This window comes from Diprion similis, chromosome 10, assembly GCF_021155765.1.
Source record: "Diprion similis isolate iyDipSimi1 chromosome 10, iyDipSimi1.1, whole genome shotgun sequence".
Classification (NCBI taxonomy): domain Eukaryota; kingdom Metazoa; phylum Arthropoda; class Insecta; order Hymenoptera; family Diprionidae; genus Diprion; species Diprion similis.
In genome coordinates, this window is record NC_060114.1 from 20,496,308 (window position 1) to 20,520,426 (window position 24,119).

The window sequence follows — 24,119 nt, forward strand, 5'->3', positions numbered from 1 at the left end:
CAGAAAGAAGTCGTCAACCACCGTGCCCGGAATCCCAGATCAAGTACGGTACACGCCGTCCTTAGTTCGACATGACGAGTTGCCTAAGTCAGTGCAGTTTCCCAAGGTGCCCTGCAAGCCCTCGCAAATAGCTGAAAAAACCACATCATCTATTCCTAGACGTGTTTTTCGAGTTTCGTGATTTCAACGTAGCCTTGCGTCTATTCGCTAATGGATTATGTGCCGTCTCTATACCTGTTCAAAACCTTCAACGATGACGCCGGACGCTGAGGAAAAACACAAGTGAGTATATACATCTTATACCCTCGGACCATTACAGGCATTACTTGATTTATAATTATCTATGAAGTAATTTTCAACTATTCGTCAACCAGCCGTCGTGTGGATTGAACGATAGAACGACGTTGTGCGTACTAAATGATCGGCCAGCGGATAACCTTGGGTTTATTTGCCACACGCTAATTTATTCATCGCCGATGCTACGAATTAACGGTTTTTCGTGTACATATTGTTTGCCATTCATTTTGGAAATCGTGTGTTTGATTGGCTGGCAAATTCCAATCTGTATGATAGGATCGGTGCGTGAAGATTTAACGCGTATGTGATCGAAAAAAATAACAGCTCTGTTATTTATAATCCAACAAGATGAGTGAAAAAACAAGAGTTTTGTATAAATTCAAATGATATCCGCACGGCGGTGATATAAACGCGACAACATTACTCACGATCAGCGCAGCTGATTTACATTACACATTCCGAATTGAGGACCTGCGTCATAGAATGTGAGTCGAAGAGATAAGATTCATAGTAAAGTTGAGATAAGCCTATTGGCAATGCCGATCTTGAACTACAAGGTCGAAGTGTCAGGTTCGTAGTTTCAAATTCTCGGCGCTAAAAGTTTCGATCAACATGCACGCGCGACAGGATGAGATAAATTTCAATTCAGCAATTTCCTCCATATGTATCATCGTGACATGCGACATGACCACATCCGCATGTGTATCGTTAAAATTAGTTGCAACTCCAGCTGATAGTGATTATCGTCTCCGCCAATGAGAATGCTGACCGCACGTCTATAATGAACTGTACCCTAAACGCGGTTAAAGATCAAGGTAACGGTTGAACACTTCTACACATTGAGCGCATACGAAACAGCAACGCGCGTTCGTCCTTATACATTATTCCTGCATGAACGTATTAGACCAAAAATATAGTGCGGCCGATTTTCTGGCCAAACACTCGCGCGTCGAATGCCCACGCTTAAAATCGAGGTGTGGAGCGTGTAACTTGAGCCAAGTATTAGCTGCCCGATTAACATCAGTCGGTGGCTCAACAACTTGGCGGGCAAGTCGCAGGCACCGAATTATCATCAGCTATGGTTTAACGTGTAGTGCTGTGTGACATTGTTCCTGAGATTACGATGTAAGCGATCCTTTCATCCGGATGAGCTCGCTCCACACTCCGGGATGAACAAAGTAGTTCAACCTGTAGAGTTGAGAATTACTGCACCGATTGAGTGAGTTGCTCCTTTTCTCAAACATTTCTGGATCCGGTTCTTCGACGCGCAGAGACACGCGTGTATCAACACATCGTTAACCGTTGAAAAATCTAGTTCATGGTGGACCCTTCTTCATGGGGGCAATACCCTATTTTCCGTGCTTCTGCGCGACTGTTTGTTCTTCAGATAAGCGTTATCAGTAGGTGTGAAGTTGTTCGTGTCTAAGCCGGTGGATACATGGTCAAGATTTGTCTTTTATTTGAGCTCAAAGTCGCTTTCAATTTACAGTCCAAACAGCCGTGAACACGTAAACTCCGATTGCTCAACTCGGATTGCAAAACTTGAATCTCACGAACACCTGCAGGGCGATCTTTGGCTAGGCGAACCCAATAGACACGGTCTTCTCAGTTATGAGAATTTAACATCAGTGTGCGGTCTCCGTGCGATAAATTATTATCAGGCTGAAGTTAGTAACGCGATTTTAATGACGCATTTTTAGAAAAAGTCATTATAATGCAGCCTTAGGATTACCTAAAATTTAGCGAACCGTTAATACAGCGTCGACAAATTCAGATTTTGTAAAATCATCTTCTTCACTTATTCCAAAGATACGAAATAGTGATTTTTTGTTTCAACGTTTCGATACGTTAACGTTACCAACTTCAGCCTCGTTAATTTTTAGCCCGATTACGTGTTCCACCTGCAACGCTCTGTCCATTCGAGGCTGATGGAAATTCAGTACTCCCGTCACGTTTTTTGAGACAGTAGTCATAGACCGGTGAAAAAAGAGCGGTACAACGTTGATTGAGCAATGCCAAAACACGCGCAGCAGACGCTAGGAGCCGATGAATCAGTTTCATCGGATAATTATTAATTAAATTATTAATGCGAGCGTTTGACTCTCCCCGATAACGTAAGCCACGCTTTACATTGATCAAGGGCGGAGCTGATATTGGTGAATTGATTGCTGATACGTGTTCATGTAGGTATCCAGAGTGAGTTACTGCCGTGATACGGTAGTTGAACCTCAGAAAAACTGCAACCGCGCATTCAATGATTGATTGGGATCTCAGCAGCTTAATTCTGATTTCATATCCGTGAAGATAGCCGCTGTCCAGAGGAGGCTGAAGTTAGCAAGGTTAACGTAACGAAAAATTACTATTTTTCAAGATTATAGTGACTTTGAAGTAGTTATGGTTCCAAAATATAAATACGTTTTGCCTAATTATTATTTACTGAATTTTAGACAGTCCTGCAATTGTGAAATGACGCTTCTCCCGAAACGTTAATCAATACAATAACGTTGCTAACTTCAGCCTCATGCTATGCGGAAAAATATTCACACTCACGTTGGACGCGAGTGGATATAAATGAATGAAAATTCAAGAAGAAATCGTATACCTTCTTGCACATACTCCTCAAGACTTAAAATGTGTGCTTGGATTTACTTATGGGTTGTTCTCTACTCTTAGATCTATAATTAGTTTCGTTGGTTAATGGAGGTTGTAGGAGAAATTGTTTCACGTGGGTTGACAGTAGGTATAATACGGGGGACGCCTGGACGCCCTGAGGTCAGGTAGAGAGAAAGAACGGGTTTGGTCACCGTGCTGTAAGGTATCATTTTTTGAGGTTATATTTTCAGTCACGTAATCACCGAGTGTAACCGACTTTGGCGGAGGAAAAATAGGAACTCTCTTCAGGCAGAATAAGTTATAACTGTAGTAACGAATAATTAAGAACCTATACGGGTTTTTCTCTGTTCAAAAACTTTTCTTCGTTTTTCGAAAGAGTCTTCTTCAATTGCGAGTCATTACCACCTCAGCAATTGCTCAGTGAATGTACAACTTCCTCTACAGCATCGGTTAATTAGCGTTGCAATTATCACCGATTTATGTACCACCAATTACCAGTCCACCTTTCTCATCGATTGCTGTGGAGATAGAGAGTCAAGATCAATGCCGATCAACTCGTTTTTCTTGTTTTCCGGGTTAATTCGCTCCACACTAATAATGAGAATGATCAAAAATAATCAACTTCTAATGAAATCGTTTATTTTTCTCGAATAATCGAGTATAATCGATTATTTTTCAAACTCTATTAATCGACCGCCACAATTATTATTTTTTTTCACGATCGGTTCTTTTTTTTGTACTCCCATGAACGACGCAATACAACATCAATTTGTGTGATTACAGTATTAATTATTGTCATTGTCTTATTTACTAGGAACCTATTTGATCTAATAAGTGAAAGATTAATGAATATTTTTACCTGAAATTAGAAAATATTTGGACCAAAACTATAATAAATTATAAGAAAAACTTTTCCTCTATTGAGACTACATACTGAAATTTAGAAAATTTTGGTTTTAAATGCACCGTTTGAAAAAAATATGAAACAATCGATGAATCGATTAATTTTTACCAATTCTATCGAGTCGTGTTCGATTATTTTTGTCGTCTCGATTAATCGATGCATCCAATATTTCTAGGTTAGTGGCCATTGCCATTCGACACCCGGTATGTAGATGCGTGAAATTTCACAGTTCACAGCTTAGGCTTAATGCACGTATGGTTTATGTGGGTGTTTCTACACGCCTAGTCATTCGTTCGAACGCCTTTGGTTGAGCTACATTGCACGAGAAGGTGGGAGACCATACACAAACTGCTTCGGTGTGCGAATGCGTTGATTATACTTTATACTCTCTTCTATAAATGGGTTATGCGATTCTCCCGAGAGTTCGAGAGGCGTTTTGTCATCCAATGAAAGATAACCGTAACGTTTCTACATTCCGCAGTTAATCATTAACGGTTTATCTATGATTTTGGTTTCGACTTTATCGTACTGGAACGCTTTTGCACGTCGGTTTTTCGTTCACATTATCATTTTCATTTTTCGCATTATTTTCCTCATCATGTAGCACCAATGGCGGTGCGTGTGAAGTGACAGGTCGGATATGTATGTATAATCGTCTTGCAAAACTATGACGGCATCTGGTGCGTGCGTGCTTACGAGGCAAATAAATACAGGAAATAGTATACAATCACCTTTGAAACACATGGCGGTACTGTTTCATAATACCGAATAACGTTTACGATTAGAATAACGTTTATGTCACTCTGTGTATATATACAATATGAACAATTAAAGTTTTTGTCAAACCGCACCTCGTCTGCATTTATGTAATATCTGTTCGCATATTAGGTAAGCGATACATGGTTTTCACAAACCGTATAATTACTGATACCTGCCATTTTTCAACTTCCGAGCACAATTGGAAAATAATCATGAAGACCAGAGGAAAGTGAATTTCTTTTATTACACAATTACCAGTCGTTTCGTATGGACAAATTTTCATGTATTACGAGACAATCCTTAAGGGGGCTGGTCAATTTCGATCTCCAAATATGACATTCCACGTATCTCAAACGCGAAATAGGAGCAGAAATGAAGAAATGGCATGAATTCTACGAATTTACTATTGCGATTTCGTAGCATCCATGCCACATCGTTATTTCGGTGTCAAATGTAAATGCATCGGAGTGTTTTTGTTCAGAATTGCGTCTATAATGGGGCTGTTAAGCCCTTTTTCGCGTTCTAAATACTTGAACTTGGATATTTGGAGGTATATATAATGCACAAGAGTATTATTTTTTCTAGCAGCCCGTCGGGGATACGATAATAAAATTTGCCTTCGCGTGCATCCAACTGGCATCCTTTTGCCCCCACCCAAAAAAAAAAAAAAAAATCCTAGACAACGACCAAAACCCTGGAGGTATAATATTCTATACTTAGCCTGGTCTTACTTTCCAGGAAACACTTCCGATTCTTAAGAGTATGTTTTTATTCTTGTACTTAAGCAGAGAACGTGGCGTCGCCTCACGCGACTCGGATCTTCCCGTTGGGGGCGGATTTGTGAAAATGATAAAAATACGTGAGATTTTCTTTTTCATCCGCATACTGTGGCATATCCGGTTCCCATTTATTTTTGGTGCCCGACCCATTGACAAAAAGTTAATGCGGACAAGCAGCCAGCCGGCGAGTTCTCGAGTCTCGCCGGGCAAGATAATATGAGGAAGCAAAGAAATTGCTGAGGATATATCGGGTTGGTTAGGTTGGATTTTCCTGCCCGTTTTAACGCCGAGAAGTTCTTCAGTTTACTCAAGACAATATCCAGACCGTTTCGTTGTCTCGTGTTTTACTAAGTTTCAATGCACACCGTCCTGCAGTACTTTGACTTCGTCTTTCACGCTTTCTTCTTATTTTGCTTCTTTCTTTTCCTTTCCTCTTTTTCCCAGCGTTTTCTTCTTACATTTTTTTATTTTCGCTCTCGTCAACCCTCTCTTTTCAATACGAACAGAGACCTCAGCACTGCAGCTCTTTATTTATACACACAGCGGCTCATTAAAATCTTAACCCATTAAGTTTATTTGAAGTAAAAACATTCCACCCTGGCAGAACTTGACTAATTTGCTCCTCGTAGGTATACACATGCTGTATGCTGTATGCACACATAACTATACCTTCTCCCGATGAGATTTTCCACCTGTAACGAAATAACTCTTATATACCAAGGCTAGTCACTTGATTCGTTTATCCATTTATGTCTAATAAAGTTTTTATCAAGTCCGCGAGTGACTTTAACCTGAAAATATGAGTAGCCAATTAATTCCATGTGATGCTTAGACCGAATTAAAATATACCAATCGGCAAATGGAATAGATGAAACAATGACAATAAAAACCGTTTATACTTACGGTCATGTAGTACTCCTACCTTTACCGACCGATTATTTAATACCGGAAGAAAAAGGGTGAGTTTGCTGTGTCGGTAAGGATGGGAGCACAACCTGACCTTAACGATTCCAACTTTCGTAGAGTAATTGATGACCGTCGAATCGAGTTGGTACTGTTGAATTATTTCCGTGATGCCATATCCGTCGGATTCGAGAGTTGTCCAATTCGGAAGGAGGTCAGACGAGCCTCAATGGATGTGCTCGCAATACAAGCCAGTACAGGATCAAAATGACCAGCGAATGCAGCTTAATGACGCGTGAATAGTCACTTCATTCACCAGCTTGACCGCGTGGCGTCGATTTTCTGGTTTGGCAGCCTTTGAGCTGTACAGAGACTGCACTACTAGACAGTAACGTGAATCAACAAAAAACCGGATTTCGCAGTTGTAATTTCTTCGTTCTCTCATGAGCTGAAGCTGTGTACAAGAAACCGTTTTTTCCATTAATCCTTAGAGGACCGGGGTCTGAAGAATTTCGAAAAACCTTTCTTTCAATAGAAAACTGATCTAAAGTCCAGAACATTGGACCAAATTAAAGTCAAATGTAATTAGTAGGTCAATGACTTTACGCCAAATGACGTATGCCGGTCCTCTAAGGGTTAAAATCCAATCAGCCCTGAGGAAGTATGCGCAAAAAATATTTGAACACCCCAAAATGTAAATGCACGAGGAAACGCTAGGAGTATTATTATCAGTACAGTGGAAGGCGAACATTGACTGTCAATGATCGTCGATTCTTATCGGTTGAAAAAGGGGGAACAAGGAGGCGACAGAAAAAATATTTTTATCAGGCTGCGTGAGTCAGTACATTATCTATTGATTTCTGGTGTCAGTCAGAACAGAGTTCTCACTCTCTCATTCTCTGTCTCTCTTGGTCTCTCTAAACTCAATCAGTGACTGTTTTTCGAACCGTTCGTCCGGCGGGTTCATTCCGCGGTTTTGTCGTGTCGTCACCGTTTCAGAGCGTTTCTTGCACCCTAGAAGTTGCTTTTTCAATATTTTGAAGGGTCCGATGGACCCGAGAAAACTAGGCCATGGTTACCGAGTAATAGTGCGTTAAAAACTCGCCGCAGGCTGCAGCTGAGCCTCGCAGATATAAGGTTCGTATAGCTGGCTAATATGTTCACTTACTTACTTACTTTCCATTCAAGCTGACCGATCGTGAGCAACTCGCATGCGATTCCTTTTACGCGAGTGGTTTTATACTTACACGTTCTTACATTTTACCTCGCGGACCCTCCGATGTTCAGACCTCTTCAAGGCTTCAACCGGTTTCTCATTCCTGCAACGTACCTATACACCATTCTTCGGCAAGCGCTTGTATTGCTGTACGGTTGGTTGATCGTCTTCGGACCGAAATGAAGAGTAGACGAGATTAATGATTTTGATTTTTTGCCATTAATTTCAAGTCATTCTTATTGAGTTCTTGACCGAGTAATGACCGAAAACACTTAACAATTACTCTAAGAGCGACCAAAAGTTATTATAAGTTATAACAATTGCGACAACTTAAATATGACAATCGGATCACTGAAAATCACCAGAAACGACTTGAAGCGATGTGGAAACTTTCGAAAATCATGCGTGACGTTGAAAGTGAACATTGCGAAATCACAATTGGCATTAAAAAATCACATGATAAACTAAAAACGAATAAAAATCACTCGGAAACAAAGTAAATGAATGAAAGTGATTCGTGTGATTCCAAAGTGAAAGGGTCCCTCTAGTCATACACACTGCAACCTCGATCACTAACTTTGATAAAAATGATATTTTCGGTAAATCACTAACGTCCGTGAGAGCCGAAATAGACAATGCACCGTCAATAATAGATTAGTGAGATTTTTCCTTTTCTATTTGTTTCTCTTTCTTGTTTTCCCTCAGTCGTCTTCAGCTGCATACCCATACATACTTGAGTACAAGTTGCATAGACATGTATCGTACGTGTACGTTCGTCGGACCAGAAATCCGGATGACAAAATTAGAATGTCATGAGACTGTGTGTAAGGTAGGAAGAGAGAAGAGAGAGAGAGAGACTTGCATCACATACAGGTATTGTGTGCATGTGGAGGTATAAGGTACTTGTATCGTCGAGGAGTCGAAAATGCTCAGAACTCCGCTGCATGTACTTAGGTTATGGCGACGTCCGGATGACGCAGAATAGATTCGTCGTTTGAACCACGTGACCAGGTTATACGCGTTACGTGCTCACGTATGCGTCCATACGCCGGCCGTTAACGCAGTAACTCGTTCGGCGCAGCAATTAGGTGTTAATTTTATACCTTGAGGCCAGAGGAATTTTTACCCCTTAGGGTTAATTGGGTGACGCCTGTTAAATACTGATACTATGGAAATTGTCCCATTGGATTCTATTCCAAAAGTAGTAGGCTAGCTGTTGCTTTTTCTTAGCTTTCATTATTTTTCCGAAGAAAACAAAGGAGCTAGGGAACAAAAACAAGATAAGGAATCGAAACAAAAGACCAATTTTTCTTTGAATCTTAGTTAATTCCTTCCTTTGTTTTTTTATTAGGAGAATAATAAAATCTGAGACTGTCCCGATATTTTAACCATTTATTTCTACCTTCTGGTATTCCTGTTTGCAATTACTTATAAATATCAGTCGGTTCCCTTCCAACGTCCGTTGTAGTTAGTCACGATTCGACGGCGTCGCTTTGGCTCACTCTGGCACTGGTCTACACGCTTAAATATACTAGTAATAGTAGTAGTAGCAATAGTAGTAATAGTAGTAGTAGTAGTAATAGTAAGTACCTACGTTAAACGATATTAACGTAGAATCATTTCACTTGCTAGTCACACGTGGTTTCCTACCACGTGGTCGTGATGACAGCTCGCCACGTGTTTATGATCTAACATCGGTTAACTATTTTAAACGTAATTTATGTGAAAAGCGTTCTATAATAAATTATAGCCACGTACCTACATCGAATATAACCGGCAATGTATATTGAGTTACGCGATTTAATAATTATCGTTTTAATTTTCTATTTTCAGGACCTTCCCAAAGATGCCTTCCTTCCACTGACCGAAGTGACGAAAAATTGGAAGGAGTAAGAATAATTTGGAAAAAACTGTGAAAAATAATATAAACTAACGGAAAAATATCAAGATCAAAGACGGCAGAAAGGATGTCGCTAACGGTCGAGATTCAGGCACCGCTTCTGAACGGAAATGGTAAGAAAAAAAAAATAGAGAAAGAGCAAAAAGATTGTGTCAAACGCGGCATTATGATAAGCGGATGGAAAAAATTCGGTTTCACTGGCATTGATGGCTCGGAATAATGATTCGAATTATACAAATCCGAGATTTATTATAGCTATATAGCTATTTCGCAACTTGATTAAGGAGTAAAGTGAATTCGGTGCCTTTTTCTTTTCATTAAACACCGCATCCAGCATTAAACGAGCCATCAATAAACCTAAATAAAAAACTTTGGGCCCCTGGGTCCCTGACCCTGATGCGTCCCTGACAAGCGGCTAATTACGACGTACGGAAGCTCCAGTGTCATTTAAACATAACGCGTAAACGGAACTCATCGTCAGGTGTGAGGCTAACGAACTTTCTTAGATTATTATTAACGGAGGCTTTTGGATTCCGGCCAATAGTTACAACAGATTCCGTTTCAGTGTAATCCAAGAGGTCATTGACCCATCGTGTTTTGAGAATCTTGCCTGCAAATATATGCACGGCAGATATCGTTACGTAACGAACGAGTAATTGTGCCACAATTCGCACAAGTATCACGCGATTCTCTTAATGTATGTATCTACCTATATCAGACATCAATTGGAATATTATGTACGAAGTGTCCTACTTTCCTAGATAACATATCACAGAACAGGGTAACTGACCGATTATACTTCGGAAACAGAGGGATGGGAGAAGAGAGAGAATTATTGTGTTAACGCAGTGTTTAAATTTTTATTGAAAAGTCTTCGACGCGTTCTGCAATATTATTCGCTAGCAATACCAGATTGAAAATAATAATAATGATTAGATGCCCAGTTCCAGTGAATATTAGTTTTATGAATACGGTTAAAACCTCCATTAGTTTGTGTCATAACGATAACCGATTAATAGCCGTAAATCTAATCGTCTTTTGTTCCACTAACATCGTTAGCTTATATGCCTTAATTAAATCATAATATTTCTGTCAATTTCCACAGTCGGAAGCCAAAGTTACATATCCGGATCAATAGGCACGAAATGTCTTTGCTGTCCTTATGGATATCACATAGATTTGGATTTTGTGAGATACTGCGAGGCGGTCGCTGCCGGAAGTTCTGGATCGGATCGAGTAAGCGAGAGGCGAAGGAAAAGGGAACGTCGACGACAATGTCAATCGATGGAAGTTCTTCTTGGCTTGGTAAGGTTATGTCTACTGATCATCCTGACATCGTTTCGCCACGGACTACGAATCCGATCGATAGCTCAAGCTCTTCGTAATTTCAGGTCAGTCCTGCCCTGGCCGGAATTGAATCCCAGCTGCCGAAAATCGCGCAGGAAAGTTCATCAACCAATGGTATCACCACTTTACCTCGATCCAGTCATGCCAGGCCGTGTAACGTTCAGCATTCGCCGATTCTAGACATCAGCGATGTTGTAGGCGACTTTGAAGACGCTTTGAGACGTTCGTCGAGATCCTCCAGAACTTCGGATCACCATAATCACGCCGAACAAATTGGTGAGTCCTAGTATCCACGCCATTATTACTGACAACTGTTGTAACTTGCGGGTAATGTGAATCCAGATATTAGGAACGGATGTTCACGGTTCATATTATCGGGATTCAACACCGCTTGCTTGGAAATGTCGACTTTTTGAACTGAGAATAATTTATACTTAGCATATCAGATGATATGTTGTACCAGGAATAAGGTGAAAGAAATTGCTCATGCAAATTGGTGAGTCCCCGTATCTACGCCGTTATTACCGGCAACTGCTGTAACTTGCATGTGATGTGGGTTGCCGGCTGCAGGCGGTGTTAGACAAGCTTTCAGATATTAGGGACGGTTTCACAGTCCAAATAATCGGGGTTCAACGTCACTTATTTGGATGTGTTTGTCTGTTTAAACTGAGAACAATTTATAATTAGCTAAGAATCAGACAATACGTTCTATCGAGAACAAGATGAAAGAAATTGCTCCAACGTCTTATTGTAGGCAACTATTTTGACCAACGGGTAATGCGAGTCGCCTGCTGAGTAGTCGTGTATTAAGTGATTAATAACACAGTGTATTAAGCTTTCTTGTGAATTTTTATTAGTTTCTCATATTTTCTAAAACAAGAACAAAATAATAATAATAATAATAATAATAATAATAATCATAATGTATGAAACAAAATGAAATGCAAGAAAAACGTACTTTCCTCTTATTGTAAGCAATCTTTTACACCTGTGTTTATCTCAGTGAAACGTTCACTAGTATTTAAAACAGTCCAAGGTAATTATAGGATGTATACACTTATTACTCTTCAAAAAGCGTTTAGACTTGAGACTAAATCTTTGTTACACATAATTTACAGTCCGGAGACTCGTATTCGTGTTCTTACATTCATTCTCACACGTGCCTTTTGTTTTAAAAATTTCGTTGTATCCTGCAACAAGCGGGAAGGCCTGTCAGTCACCAAATCTGTGCCCATTGTTGTGCTAGATGTGTTTTAAATGATAGCCTATCCTTACACACTATCCTCACGGGAAGCACAACTGGTGATCCTATGACTGAGGGAACGCAATTTATTACCGTTTTATTGAATAAAAAATCAACGTCAGTAAGCTGGTATATCGCATCTTCGTAGGTCATTCTAGATGACAATTCAATATTAACAATTCGGTTATTCCTAATTGAAAATTAAGTCAAGGGTGAAGTTTTTCGAACTGGCAGTGAACCGAATCCTGAAATTCTTTCCAGTTGGCCGAAATTAACCACCATTATGAATTTCATGAGGGCACAGTTATATTTCTGGGTCGCTTCGAAAGGGACAATCGCGTTAAAAATGATCCTACACCCTAACCAGGTAGACAACCCTAGTCCCCTGTTCACTGGAATTATCAGGTCTGGAAGTAACCCCCAGTACCTGCAAATAACGCCCCGCACCTATTCTTCGTATTTAGTACCGTTAGCCAATGTCCAAGTACTTTCGATAAAATGTTAAACTTCAGTCTCGTTTCTGTCTTCGAAGAGGATTGTCAAGTGCCGAATTATTTTTCGCCATGCCTTGGGAGTGCGTACCAGAAATCTACCGCCGACTTCTGCTATTCCTATCGCTATTTGGTACATGGCCTGAGAATCCCATACCTTATTGGGAAGAAAGAAAAAAAAAAGACCAGCTCTTCTGCATAATACGAAAAAGTAAGACATAAATTTTAATGGTTAAATTTACGACTCGAACTTACTCATTGTCAGTCTCGAAATCATTGATTGCGTTCGTGTGATTTAACTAACAATAAGTCTCAATTTACTGCTAAAATATAACATCATTTGACACTCGGTGAAATATTTTTCAATTACCTGGTGCAAAATCGTCAAGTTTTAAAGTTTAGCTACGATCTCCTGGCGTTCCATGAGAATAGTTTCACGATTTCGGTGGTATAAACAAAAAAGATGGGTAAGTTAGTGCGGTGACGCGAATTGATTTGAATGCATATTTCGAAAATATCTAAGTATTCCCTGCGCTACTGAATAACTAGTTCGTGAATACCGCAGCTTCCTTTCACCGTTTCCACCTGCTCGCCACAACTTTCGGCAATATAGTCCAAGATAAAGAACAACAATAACGATTGAAATTCATAATTAAAACAATATAAATAGAAAGTCAAATGCATTATTAAATTTTATTATAACTTTTCGATATAATAATTTCATGTTGCTATGCTTCGATTCCTTTCATGCAGCTTCAACAAAGCAGTTATACACAGTCCGGTAAACATTGAAGAATAGGTCGTTGCGAAGGGACCGTTACAATTGCGTCTAATGGCGTTGAATCGGCATAATTGTTTTCCCCTCATTCAGTGTTCCGCAATTACTAGCCTCGTCATCTTTTCAATAATTACATTAAAAACTGACATAAAATTTGTCCACCTCTCGAGAGTTCCGCGTCGTCTTGCTCCCAGCAAAAATACGACACGAGCTCGTCTATTTTCGCTTGAAGTCAACGCTGCGCGGCTATATATCATTTTTCTCGACACCTTTCGCACATTTCTTTTATTACAAACCTGAGACATATCTCATACTTCGTTGGATCTCGCGAGCTTATCGAAACGGTTAGCTAAGCTGCATCAGCTGATGACCGTGGCTGCCGGTTGAATTAAGCCTGACGTTGCACGTTTACAATTAGACAAGATAAAACAACTCTGAACAGGTACCTCAGCCACGATGCACTGAGAAAGCGTTCGAAATTTAAAACGGTTTTAAATCATATGGCCGTTATTCTGCTTATTATTTTCATTACTGTTGGTAGTTAATGTGTCTGAGATGAGGAACGCAGCCTGGTTATTTCTCTACTAGATATTAAAATTTAAGTTTCAGTCATTACTTCTCCCCTCCCCCCCCCCCCCCTCCTTTTTTTTACTTAGATTGATTTTTTTTCCATATTCAATATTGACGAATGTAATTCTTTGCGTTATGGCGAGGTAGCTAAACTGCAAGACGCGTTCGAAATAACGGCTTTTGAATAGACTGATATCCAAGTATGGTATTAAAATCACTATTCGGGTAGATCAACTAAACGCTGATGCTCGCCTAACATAACAGTTAGGAATTTGGATTGAGCGTTTTCAGAGGGTTTGTAATTGAGCACACAAAATAAAAAGGGGATCTCGAATCGTGCCTGGCTGCGTAAAAACGCTCTCAGCCTGAGGAACTTGTCGGAGATCGTTGATATCGAATAAAAATACAGAAATACCATTGAATACATGAAAGAGGACTTTTTTCAAAACTTAGCGACATTGCAAAAAAACATTTGATGGATTCGGTCGTCGGACTTTCCAAATAAGACTTTCTCTTTTTACAAACTGACGCGAAAATGCCTGTCTTAATACGAAAAAAAAAGTAATAAATTTTTATCGCGACGTATTTTAAATTAATATAAATCAAACAGCGAAAAAAGTAATTCCGCCAATTTTCTATCGGTATTGATAATATTTAAAGTACACGGTCGGATCGAGTATGTGGATAAAGTAAGCGGCTAAAACATAGTCTTATCAAGATATCTGTTGATAGTAGTATAACTGGGCGTCATATTCTGATAAGTCGTGAGGGTTTTACGTGCCTGGATTATCGTGTGTATTGCCGATGAATGTTGTTTATGCTACCTTGTCGTGTGTACCCTAATAACTGTAACGAAAGTCCGTTTTAAAAATTATTTTTCAAAAATCTAGTCAATTTCGACGCGTCGACTGCAAGACTACATGGAATATTATCTTAATAAATAGTTTCACTATATTTCCGAGATTGCCATTCCAAGAAATGGTGTTAGATAAACTGGTTAAAAAGTGTTTCACGATCAGTAAGTATAATGTAATACGTGCGGTGAATAAATTTGTTCTGACACTTGTTTATCCGACACTGATTATTCATTCAATAACGTGACGGACAAAGACAACTACGATAACAAAACCGACGACGCATCCATTCTGCAACTTTTCATGGTATCGATCGCATCTGAAACTAATCAAACCGATGGATTAATACCATTGAAAATTAATATACCTGACAGTTGTTAAAGCAGAAACAACGGTCTTTAAGAGGCAACGGATTCGGCCAACCGCGGATTCTCATTTGCATTCGTGTTCGCCTTTGGATCTTTATATTCATGGGTTCGCTATATTTAGAAGTTTTGTAATATCCAGCTTATACGGTATACACAAGATCGCGGTATTTAAACGGTATAAGTTATCTATAACCTGTACATTCTCTTGCAAAATATCACGCGCATCCTCGTGCAGAATTACGCGCGTGTAACAACATATATATATATATATATACATAATACATGTACACACAGAACACAATAAAACCGAACTTTCGTTCTCTCTTGAATTGTGGGAAAGGATCAGTCGGTCGTTGATGTATGTATGTACATACACACCGCAATAACGTTCACTATTATTCAGCCCGCAACGTGGCCGCTCGTCTCCGGCATTCCGTATGCTGAATTTAACTCGAGCAATGGACACCGACGTTCTATGTACCCATAATAATCTGTCTATTATTCGAGCTTTCTTTTTTCCCGCATGTATTATATAGGATTGGAGATAAGACTAGCATGACGATTTATCGTTTATTACACAAGACGGGTTTATATTATTCGTTTTTCGTAACGTATATAATTCTTATCAACAATTTTTCGAGAATTAGTTGAGAATGGACTTTTCGTACCGCAGTAATATGCGGACTTCATATCGAGAGATGCGCAAAGTTTATCGCGCAGGGATCATTAACCCTTTCAGTCACAGTGGGATGCTCAGCATCCAACCTCAAAAATTTCCTTGTCCTAACCTAACCTTATCACAGGTTATTCACAACTTCAAATGATCTTTGTTACTTCGTATGACTTCGTAAACCCCCGAGTAACAAGTTTGGACCAAAACCATTCAATTTTGATAATTATTTCAGTCTTACATCCACCATACTGGATCCGCCATCTTGGACTTAGAAATCATCAAATTCATATACGTGATCCGTTGTTAGGGTTAGGTATGGATTTGGATTTTTTCCGCCTCAGCGATAAAATATGCGGATGCAGACTGCATATCGAGATGCGCAAAGTTTATCGCGCAGGGATCATTAAGCGCGGGAGAATCGAAGCTCGCGCCATTACATCCATTTCGTTTTCAATTCCGTTGTTAGGGGGGTTAGGTACGAGGTTACTTCACTCGTGCAACGCAATTGTGTACTGGATGCACGGATGTATTTAACACACGTATAATTCGCCGTCTTCCGCGCTCCGATGCGGCCTCTTCCTTTGCCTCGCATTCTCAACCGAAAAGCAGCTATTACACATTGTAGTCTAGGTAAGAAAAACGGCTTGGTCATTGAACGAACACAACGGACGGAAACAGGTGTTTTTTTGGCCACGCACCAAAGCACACCGAACCCCCGTTCGAAGCACCTTGCAAACGGCTCTGCTGCAGGCTGCAGGCCTTTTAATACCCTTTAAAAATCGTAACATTTTTCGACTTGTCAACATAGAAGGATAAATATTTTCCGGTTGATCTATTTTGTTGGTTGGATTTATTCAACGATTATACAGGAAAAACCCCTAACTCGCATATGATTTCCCGGAATTCATAGTAAACCATTCTAAACGAAATGTCCACTGACCCTGAAAAGTCAATTTCTTGAAAGTCATCCTAAAATTTCCCAACAACAATTTTTTCCTCCTGATGTATCGTTACGTTAAAGTTACGAACAGTTAGCCTCGTTTTGATTTGTCACTTTGTCATCTGCGGTTGACTCATTTTACGATTCAATCATCCAAAGAGAAACTAACACATCGCCATTTTTCTCATGTCTGGCTTTTTTTGTACATGCCATGGTCATCCTAACTGGATCATTATCACCATCACCATCATCGTCGAAGACTTTATTCCAAGGTATTTGGATCAATGTGCTCAATTTCCATCAAGTTGGACGACACTGTGTTCAGACTGCAGTTACGCATCCGCGCGGTTAATGCGCACCTGTTCGCCAACTGCCATTTCACGAGCACCTATGACCTATGTGTAGATATAGGTATACATAAGTGGTATTTACTCGCACTTGTCTGCTGTGTATTGCTGAACACTGTTTATTGGCGTATTATCGGGTTGAACCGAGTAATCAGCCTCTGCATTTCTCTTTCTCTGATTTGCCGTTTTCTGCGATGAGTTTTTGACAGTCGATTCTTCTTTATACATGCAATTTCAGCGTAGAACTATACACGTTTTCTGGGTAAAAGCGTTACGAGTTTGGTATGCGATTACATCCTGTAGGCATGTCACGTAACGCCGACGAGGCGATCATTGCGCGAAATTTTCTATTTGAAGATTAGATTAACGTGTATTAAGAAAAAGTTTCGGGTTGATACTTAGGCGGGATTAATATTGCAAGACCTGCCACTTGACTTTTGATATTTTAATACACGTTTGCCGAAGTTGTGATGAAACCGCGAAGAACTGCGAAGATCATTCCTTGTATATCCAATGCTTTGCGAATGAGATGAATCGTATAAATAATCATCGCGGGTGAAAGGGGAAAAAGGGATGGTGAAAATAAAAAAAAAAAAGACGAAATTAGAAAGTAAAAATCATTCTGTACAATGTAAAATTTTTATACAAAAGCCACGAATCCAACTAATTAATTTATTTGTATATCATACAAAAAACTGTTCGCAGAATTACATCCAAGTACAATACAAATTATAACCCCAAAGAGATCGAAGAGAAGAGTCTTGATTAAATAAATATGATGACATCGAAAAAAAGTTTTTCCATCTCGACCAATCCTTTCACCGTTCCAATTCTGTATAGAATTTTGCCAATCATCCTCTTGCTTCTCTGGCGCTCTCGAATCGAAATTAGGAATACGCATTATACCTCTCGACGAGATTGCACACAGTGATAATAATAATTAAATTGATAATAACGGTAATAATAATGACAACGATGATAACGAAAAAAGTAATTAAATGTATTAATGACAATATCAACGAGGAGGAGACTCTGGAAAAGACGGCGCTCCGTTGGTTATACGTTACAACGTTCGAGCTGATCGTAAACCAGGGGAATCCCCACTCCTTTGACTTCTGGGCAATTTCTCAGTCCACCTCGCAGTGTCGGACTGTTAGAAGCAACAGTTGAACTCGCGAAGCCGTGTCGTAAATATAATGCGGAAATGATGGAGTACTTCTTCGAGTGCGATTGAGATTAATTATTTCCCCTCGTCAACCCTTGGCCTGATTTCCTTCCACTGTAGCAGCCATCCTCCCCCCTCTTCGCTATGATTAGGTGAAAAAAATTAAAGGCCAAAAATTGGTGAAAAAAAAGTAGAAAACGGAATCAAAATGTGACGCCTAGGGTTTTTCATTAAAGATATATGTAGTAAAAATATTCTACTAATCTTAACTGCTACTAATTAATTAACTCGGTAATATCAATGTGTAATATATCGATGGGTTATGGTAAACAAGGAATGAAGGTTGAAAAAAATCTTCATCGTTATTGAAATATAAAAAGAAAATTAAAAAACAAGCAATCACGAACGAAAGACTGCTAACCATGTTCACTAATAACAATAACTCGTAATCTATTAACAATGAATAATCTCTTCAATATTGGATCTTATATAAAAATCGAGAAAGCATTAATAATTCTCAAACTAATGATTTAATAATGGCTTCGTGACATTGTATAATGTCATTCTGTCCGTAATTTTGACTTGCCAAGCAAGTTTGTGATAAATTAAAATGTGGCCACTTCGTTAAATCGGCGTCACAATTGTGTATACTATGTGTTATCTATAGTTAAATATAGAAAAAAATGGGTGTCAAAAGTTTCATTCGTAAGCGTTTACCGTTCTGTAAGTTGAAGATCAAAAAACGGAAGAACAGTGAGTCGAAACAGTCCAGTTTTAGCTTGCTTTTTGCACCACCGCAATATACCACAACAAAGCTTGAACACAAATATTTTTTAATTCGTCTGGTGTATGGTCATACATTTACACGTATACTGTAAAGAGATAAAATGAAACAACACACCTTCGACCCTGATAACGTGGAGTACAGGAGCTAAAGCGTTGATATCTCAATTTCGAAAAGACATCTGAACTGCAATTCACCAAGAAAATATTCCTACGATAATATCTCGTGTCAATCGCAATCGGAAATCAAACTTTCCTTTCTGTCTCATGCCATGCGTGTTGCACTATAAAACAGTATGCAAATTCTGTTATGCCACCTTATTACAAGGTCAAAGTTGGAGTTCGTCTTATCTCTGTGCAAACAGACAGAAGTGTTACATTTCTTATCGTCGATCCTTAAACACTGCTTTTCGTCACACTCTGCTAACATTTCAGTAAATTTGACCTCATCCAAATAGTTTGTCTTTGCGAACTGTGTTTACACACAGTGACCAAATCGAGACCAAGGTAGAAACTATACCTCCAACATGCCTTAGATTATATTCACTGTCAAGAATTTCCTATTTATCATCTGGTATCGAAAATCTCACGGTAAAATTATCTCCATGCAAGCTTAAGAACCAATAACCTAAAGCCGGAACCCACCGTTTTAAACGCTCATCCTTTCAGATGCCTGTGTATCGCATCCTTCTGCACAATCGGAGGGCTCAACGGACTTGGACAATGCCAGCGTTGGAAGCGGGAATTCCAACCCCAGTACGGGGGCGTTGCAGGTGATTAAAACGACGTAACCTAATTTATCCTTCCCCGCTTGTTCACCAAAATAGTTGAAGAGCAAATATTTGGCCTTGAGATATTCGTTCCGTAAGAAACTTGTATTCAATTGGAGATTTTTTGTGGATAGAAATATGCGCGATGACATCAGATACCTATAAGTATCACGTCACGCCTTCTCTTGTTCAATAATTTCAAGCTGCAGTGTGTTCCAAGGTCAACTATCATTATACACGCAACGCATTTCCGCTCATCTTGAAATAATCTTTCTTCCATCAGAATGTCAGGGAACAGATGGCGACCGCGCTTGAAAGGATGAAGGATTTGGAGGAGCAAGTCAAGGCGATCCCCATGCTGCAAGTGAGTATCCTTCGCGCCAATGTGTGAACAAAAAATGCACGCTTATGACTCGGTGCACGCATCATTTCCATGTTCAGTAGCTGCCTCTGTACTTAGTTCCGTACTAGTTACCTTTCTATCTAATAACTGCAGCTAAATTCCCGAGTACTTTCTACCCGTCGTACATGGAAGACAATGGTCTTTATCATCGGAACAATCTTGTAGGTTAAAGTGTCCGTTTTAAAAGAAGAGAAACGGCATCTCCAGCAGAGGATCAACGAGCTCAATCAGTTGGAAACTGAGAAGAGAAGCACACTGCACAGGTACAGAAGTCAATCGTTTTCCGAGGATCGGACGCCTTCTGCTCCGAGCCCAAGAATTCCCACCAGAGACATGGGAACCATGTGCGGAGTTATGACCAGAGACGTTGGAGTGTCTCACCAACAGGTGAATAATCATCCTACTACTCTATGCTCGCTTAATTCACATCCTCGACCAATTTTTTTAAGTTGTTCTTACAAACCACGATACTTTCAGATAAGGACCAGGGATGCCGGGATGGTGACAAGTACGCCGATTCAACAACGATTGGAAAGCATCGATCGGACCACTGCGAGCATAGATGACTCTCTGCTAACAACACCTAAGAGGAACAACACTCTGCCTGTGAAGCTGGAGCGTAGCAGGCTGCAGATCGAAAGTATTCTACCAAGCGTTATGGGAAAGCCTGAACAGAAATTGTCTCGGAGTGGCTTGAAGTTGGAAAACATCTTTCCAGAATTAAGGCCACGTAAAGTTCTTCAACGAAGCGATTTGCGAATTGAAACGATAAATCCTGACTACGACCTAATCAGAAATACGCCAGACGTGCTAAGGAAAAATTCAGTGACGTCTCATACCAATCAGCGGAAGAAGATTCTTCAACATGGCGGTTTTTACTACGATGAAATATCACCAAAATCAAAAGAGGAAATGTTGAAACTAAACACACGGAGCTGCGCGACTGAAACAACTTTAACGATGAAAGATGTAAAGACGAGTGAAGAGTTCACCAGGGAACTTGACCAGAGTTTGCGGATATATAAAGTCATGAACACCCCCAAGAAAGTACAAATGATTTCTGCGGAAACGCAGTGTGTTCCGGAAGTAAAACCACTCCTGAAGATTGTTGAGAAGAAAGAGCAGGCTGTGCAAGTTTCGAAGCCTCTAAAATTGACCTCCAATGTCGGTGTAACGGTGAAACCAAGATCTTCCGACGTCGGTATCGAAGCCAAACCTGGTCCTGGAACAAGGACTACTGCTTCAGGACCGGATCCGGTCTCTACACAATCGATTTCACTGAATGCTCTGGGGACCAGGAGTCATTCCTTCAACTACGGCGACAACAAGCTGACAAGAAAATCTACCAAGTCTATTGGGCTCACGGTCGACGGTTTGATCAAGACTAACGCAAGATCCACGGACACCACAGGATTGGCCCCGAAGAAACGAGAATTCGGAACTTCTACCCTGAAGAAGAAATTCATCGACGTCGCGGTTGGTGATTCTGTAAGATCGCCACACATCAGCATTTCATGTTCGGCGAATTACTGTGACAATTGCAAGGACACGATCAAGACCTTGGCAAAACAGATCGTGAACAACACCGACAATATCAATCAACAGAACAATAACCAAGTATCACGTATACCCAGGCCATCCTATATTTCTCTGAGCTCTCCGACCGACCACAGAAGGCAGTTCAAGCGGCAGGACACCTACACCAAGATACCGTGCTCAACTGTCATCAAGTACGACGCTGACAACAAGGAACAGTACGAATCGAACAACCGGTAAGTTTGAATCCTTGCTTGAGAAATTTCAATACAACGATTTCGACGCCATCATTACTCGAGTCCACGTGAATCGCTCGGCTTCCACGCCAGCCAGGTATCTCAATTCGGATTTACCGCTTCTTCGCGCCAACAGTTGCGCAGACGACTACCCGACATCCACATTGCCTGGGGACTTCCGCACAAGTGTTGCCAGCCATTAGAATCGTCTGGCAGTTGTGTTCGTGGTTGTGTTCCACCTGGAGCGTCGCCATGGAAACGTAATTACAGCCCATGGCGAGGCTTCCATAGCCGTCATGCACAGTGCTATTGCGGAGCACCGTTCGTACTAACCGTGCAAAAAAACTGGCCAAAATCCGTGACCGTTATTTTCGATCAATACTTTTTGTCCGGCTAGTAGCAGTGCATTGTTGTTATTGGTCTTTGCACGACTCACAGGCTAATTTTCTCACCCTTGTGGGACTCTCAAGGCAGTCAGACTGTTGTCCGTCACTAGTCTGCTCCGGGTTGCCGCTTGCTATGGTGGATAAGTGAAAAAGTAGAATTTATCGAGCGAAGGACATCGATGCTTCAGCAGTGTTCAACCGAATTTCCGAATAATTATCTAGCCGTTGTAAATTCTAGCGACATATTGGGAGCGCCTTGTGAGAGTGAAATTGGGTAATTGCACTGCTCTTTCCATTTTCATTGCAGCTTCGTTTTCTCCTGAATAATTCAGTCGAGCCAGGATGTTCCGTCTCGAAACCGCGTACATGAATTGCTGCTTCCCGTTTATGGGAACGGAATTTACGGTGAAAAATGTATTCTGCTCTTGTTTTATAGTTTCATTGTTTCCTTTGTTCGTGGAAAGTGAATTGTATACCTCTATAATGAGACCATATCATTCGTATACATATATATAGCAGTTACCCATCGTGCAACACAAAAACAGTCCGAGACGTCTATAAATTTGTTCATGAAGCGTCGTTTAGACGCGTTCATTGTTTTGGACAGGTGCATGGCCTCGCGTTGTGATTTGGTTTTATTCGCATGCTTTGACTTTCAGACTCCAGAATTCGGAGGCGGATGAGGTGCACGATGAGAAAATATCATCTGAGGAATCATCGCCCGCAGGGGAAAAGTCCGAAGTTGAAGAGAAGCACGGTCTGCCGGACTCGGCGTTGTTCCAACCTATCCAAGAAAAACCCAGACAGAAAGTTAAACCCTCTCGAGAGATGGGCGCAGCCATGAAAGTGCTGAATGACAATCTGAAAAAATCGCCCAGTCGGAATATCAGTCATCAGATAAAAAACGCGACGACAATAATACAGCAGGAATGGTTCAAGGTTTCGAGCACGGCAACCGCGAACCCTCTCGACGTTGAAGACTACCTGGACTGCTTCGAGGAAACTTCCAGCTCTTTGTTAGAGTATATTGTCAACATGAATGACGCTAGTGGCAACACCGCCATGCACTACGCGGTTTCCCACGGGAATTTCGACGTCGTGTCAATTCTACTAGATTCCAAAGTTTGCGACATCAACAGAGCCAACGTCGCCGGTTATACCGCCGTCATGTTAGCTGCCCTCGCCGAAGTCCGGAACTCGACACACTCGTCTGTCGCTAATAGACTGTTTCAATTGGCGGATGTCAACGTTCGCGCAAAACAGGTAAACATTTTCAAATCTATTTAAAGGGGCGGGGCGGAGGGGGGGGGGGGGGGGGTACTATCTCGTCGCGCTTTATTGTGAAATTACCTTTGAATAAATGGTATTGCGACGAGAAGGTTACTGGTTTGAGAAGTTACTAGGAAGATGCTATATACTTTTATCTTGGCTTTAAGCTTTGAAAGTTGAAAAACAGTCCATGATTCATCATTAGTTCAAACATCCATGTTTTACTAATTTGATTTTACTGGAATTGACGTTTTCCAATACTTTTTACGCGGCAACTTCGAAACCGTTTCGAACGATTTTGATGAAATTTGAAAAGCGTTCTATTCTGACACTTAAAATCTGATATAACGGGAGAGTATAATCATTCATGGCTGAACACTATACACTGTGTAAGTTATATAAATTAACCTTTATAAAGTGAATCACGGGGTCTTTCGTGTTCGCGTAATTTCTCGTTACGTGTATATTTCGTAAACAAGAAAACTCGCGGCTTTCTTCCCTCTGCGAGAACAAAAACTTCCGAATGTTTTCAGAATTTTTGGATCATTTTAAATATCCAAAATAAAGGGAAGGCGCGAAAGACTCCGCG

At 40.4% G+C, this 24,119-nt stretch overlaps 3 protein-coding genes across 7 annotated transcripts in view; 1 reads left to right on the forward strand and 2 right to left on the reverse strand.

The window, feature by feature from the left end:
• Positions 1–24,119, forward strand: part of LOC124411115 (KN motif and ankyrin repeat domain-containing protein 2) — a 26,723-nt gene continuing 2,604 nt past the window's right edge. The window contains exons 1-9 of one of the 5 annotated variants that reach the window (XM_046890010.1): positions 1–282; positions 9,305–9,484; positions 10,477–10,676; positions 10,763–10,994; positions 19,600–19,703; positions 19,984–20,064; positions 20,269–20,490; positions 20,581–21,875; positions 22,921–23,524. In XM_046890010.1, coding sequence (XP_046745966.1) covers positions 9,439–9,484; positions 10,477–10,676; positions 10,763–10,994; positions 19,600–19,703; positions 19,984–20,064; positions 20,269–20,490; positions 20,581–21,875; positions 22,921–23,524 — 2,784 coding nt within the window. In that variant the 5' untranslated portion in view covers positions 1–282; positions 9,305–9,438. Of the gene's footprint in view, positions 283–1,354; positions 1,517–9,304; positions 9,485–10,052; positions 10,069–10,476; positions 10,677–10,762; positions 10,995–18,115; positions 18,901–19,599; positions 19,704–19,983; positions 20,065–20,268; positions 20,491–20,580; positions 21,876–22,920; positions 23,525–24,119 lie in introns of those variants that run through there. The other 4 variants (XM_046890011.1, XM_046890012.1, XM_046890013.1 and 1 more) reach the window with 4 other exon arrangements.
• LOC124411122 (BET1-like protein) overlaps positions 6,905–24,119 on the reverse strand; it is a 26,718-nt gene continuing 9,503 nt past the window's right edge. Inside the window, exons 5-6 of the mRNA XM_046890031.1 lie at positions 20,470–20,479; positions 6,905–6,930 (exon numbers count right to left, since the gene is read on the reverse strand). The gene's annotated coding sequence lies outside the window, so the exon portion shown is untranslated. The remainder of the gene's footprint in view (positions 6,931–20,469; positions 20,480–24,119) is intronic.
• Positions 22,828–24,119, reverse strand: part of LOC124411120 (translin) — a 20,211-nt gene continuing 18,919 nt past the window's right edge. Inside the window, exon 7 of the mRNA XM_046890028.1 lies at positions 22,828–22,877. Within this exon, the coding sequence (XP_046745984.1) occupies positions 22,843–22,877 (35 nt within the window). The 3' untranslated portion in view covers positions 22,828–22,842. The remainder of the gene's footprint in view (positions 22,878–24,119) is intronic.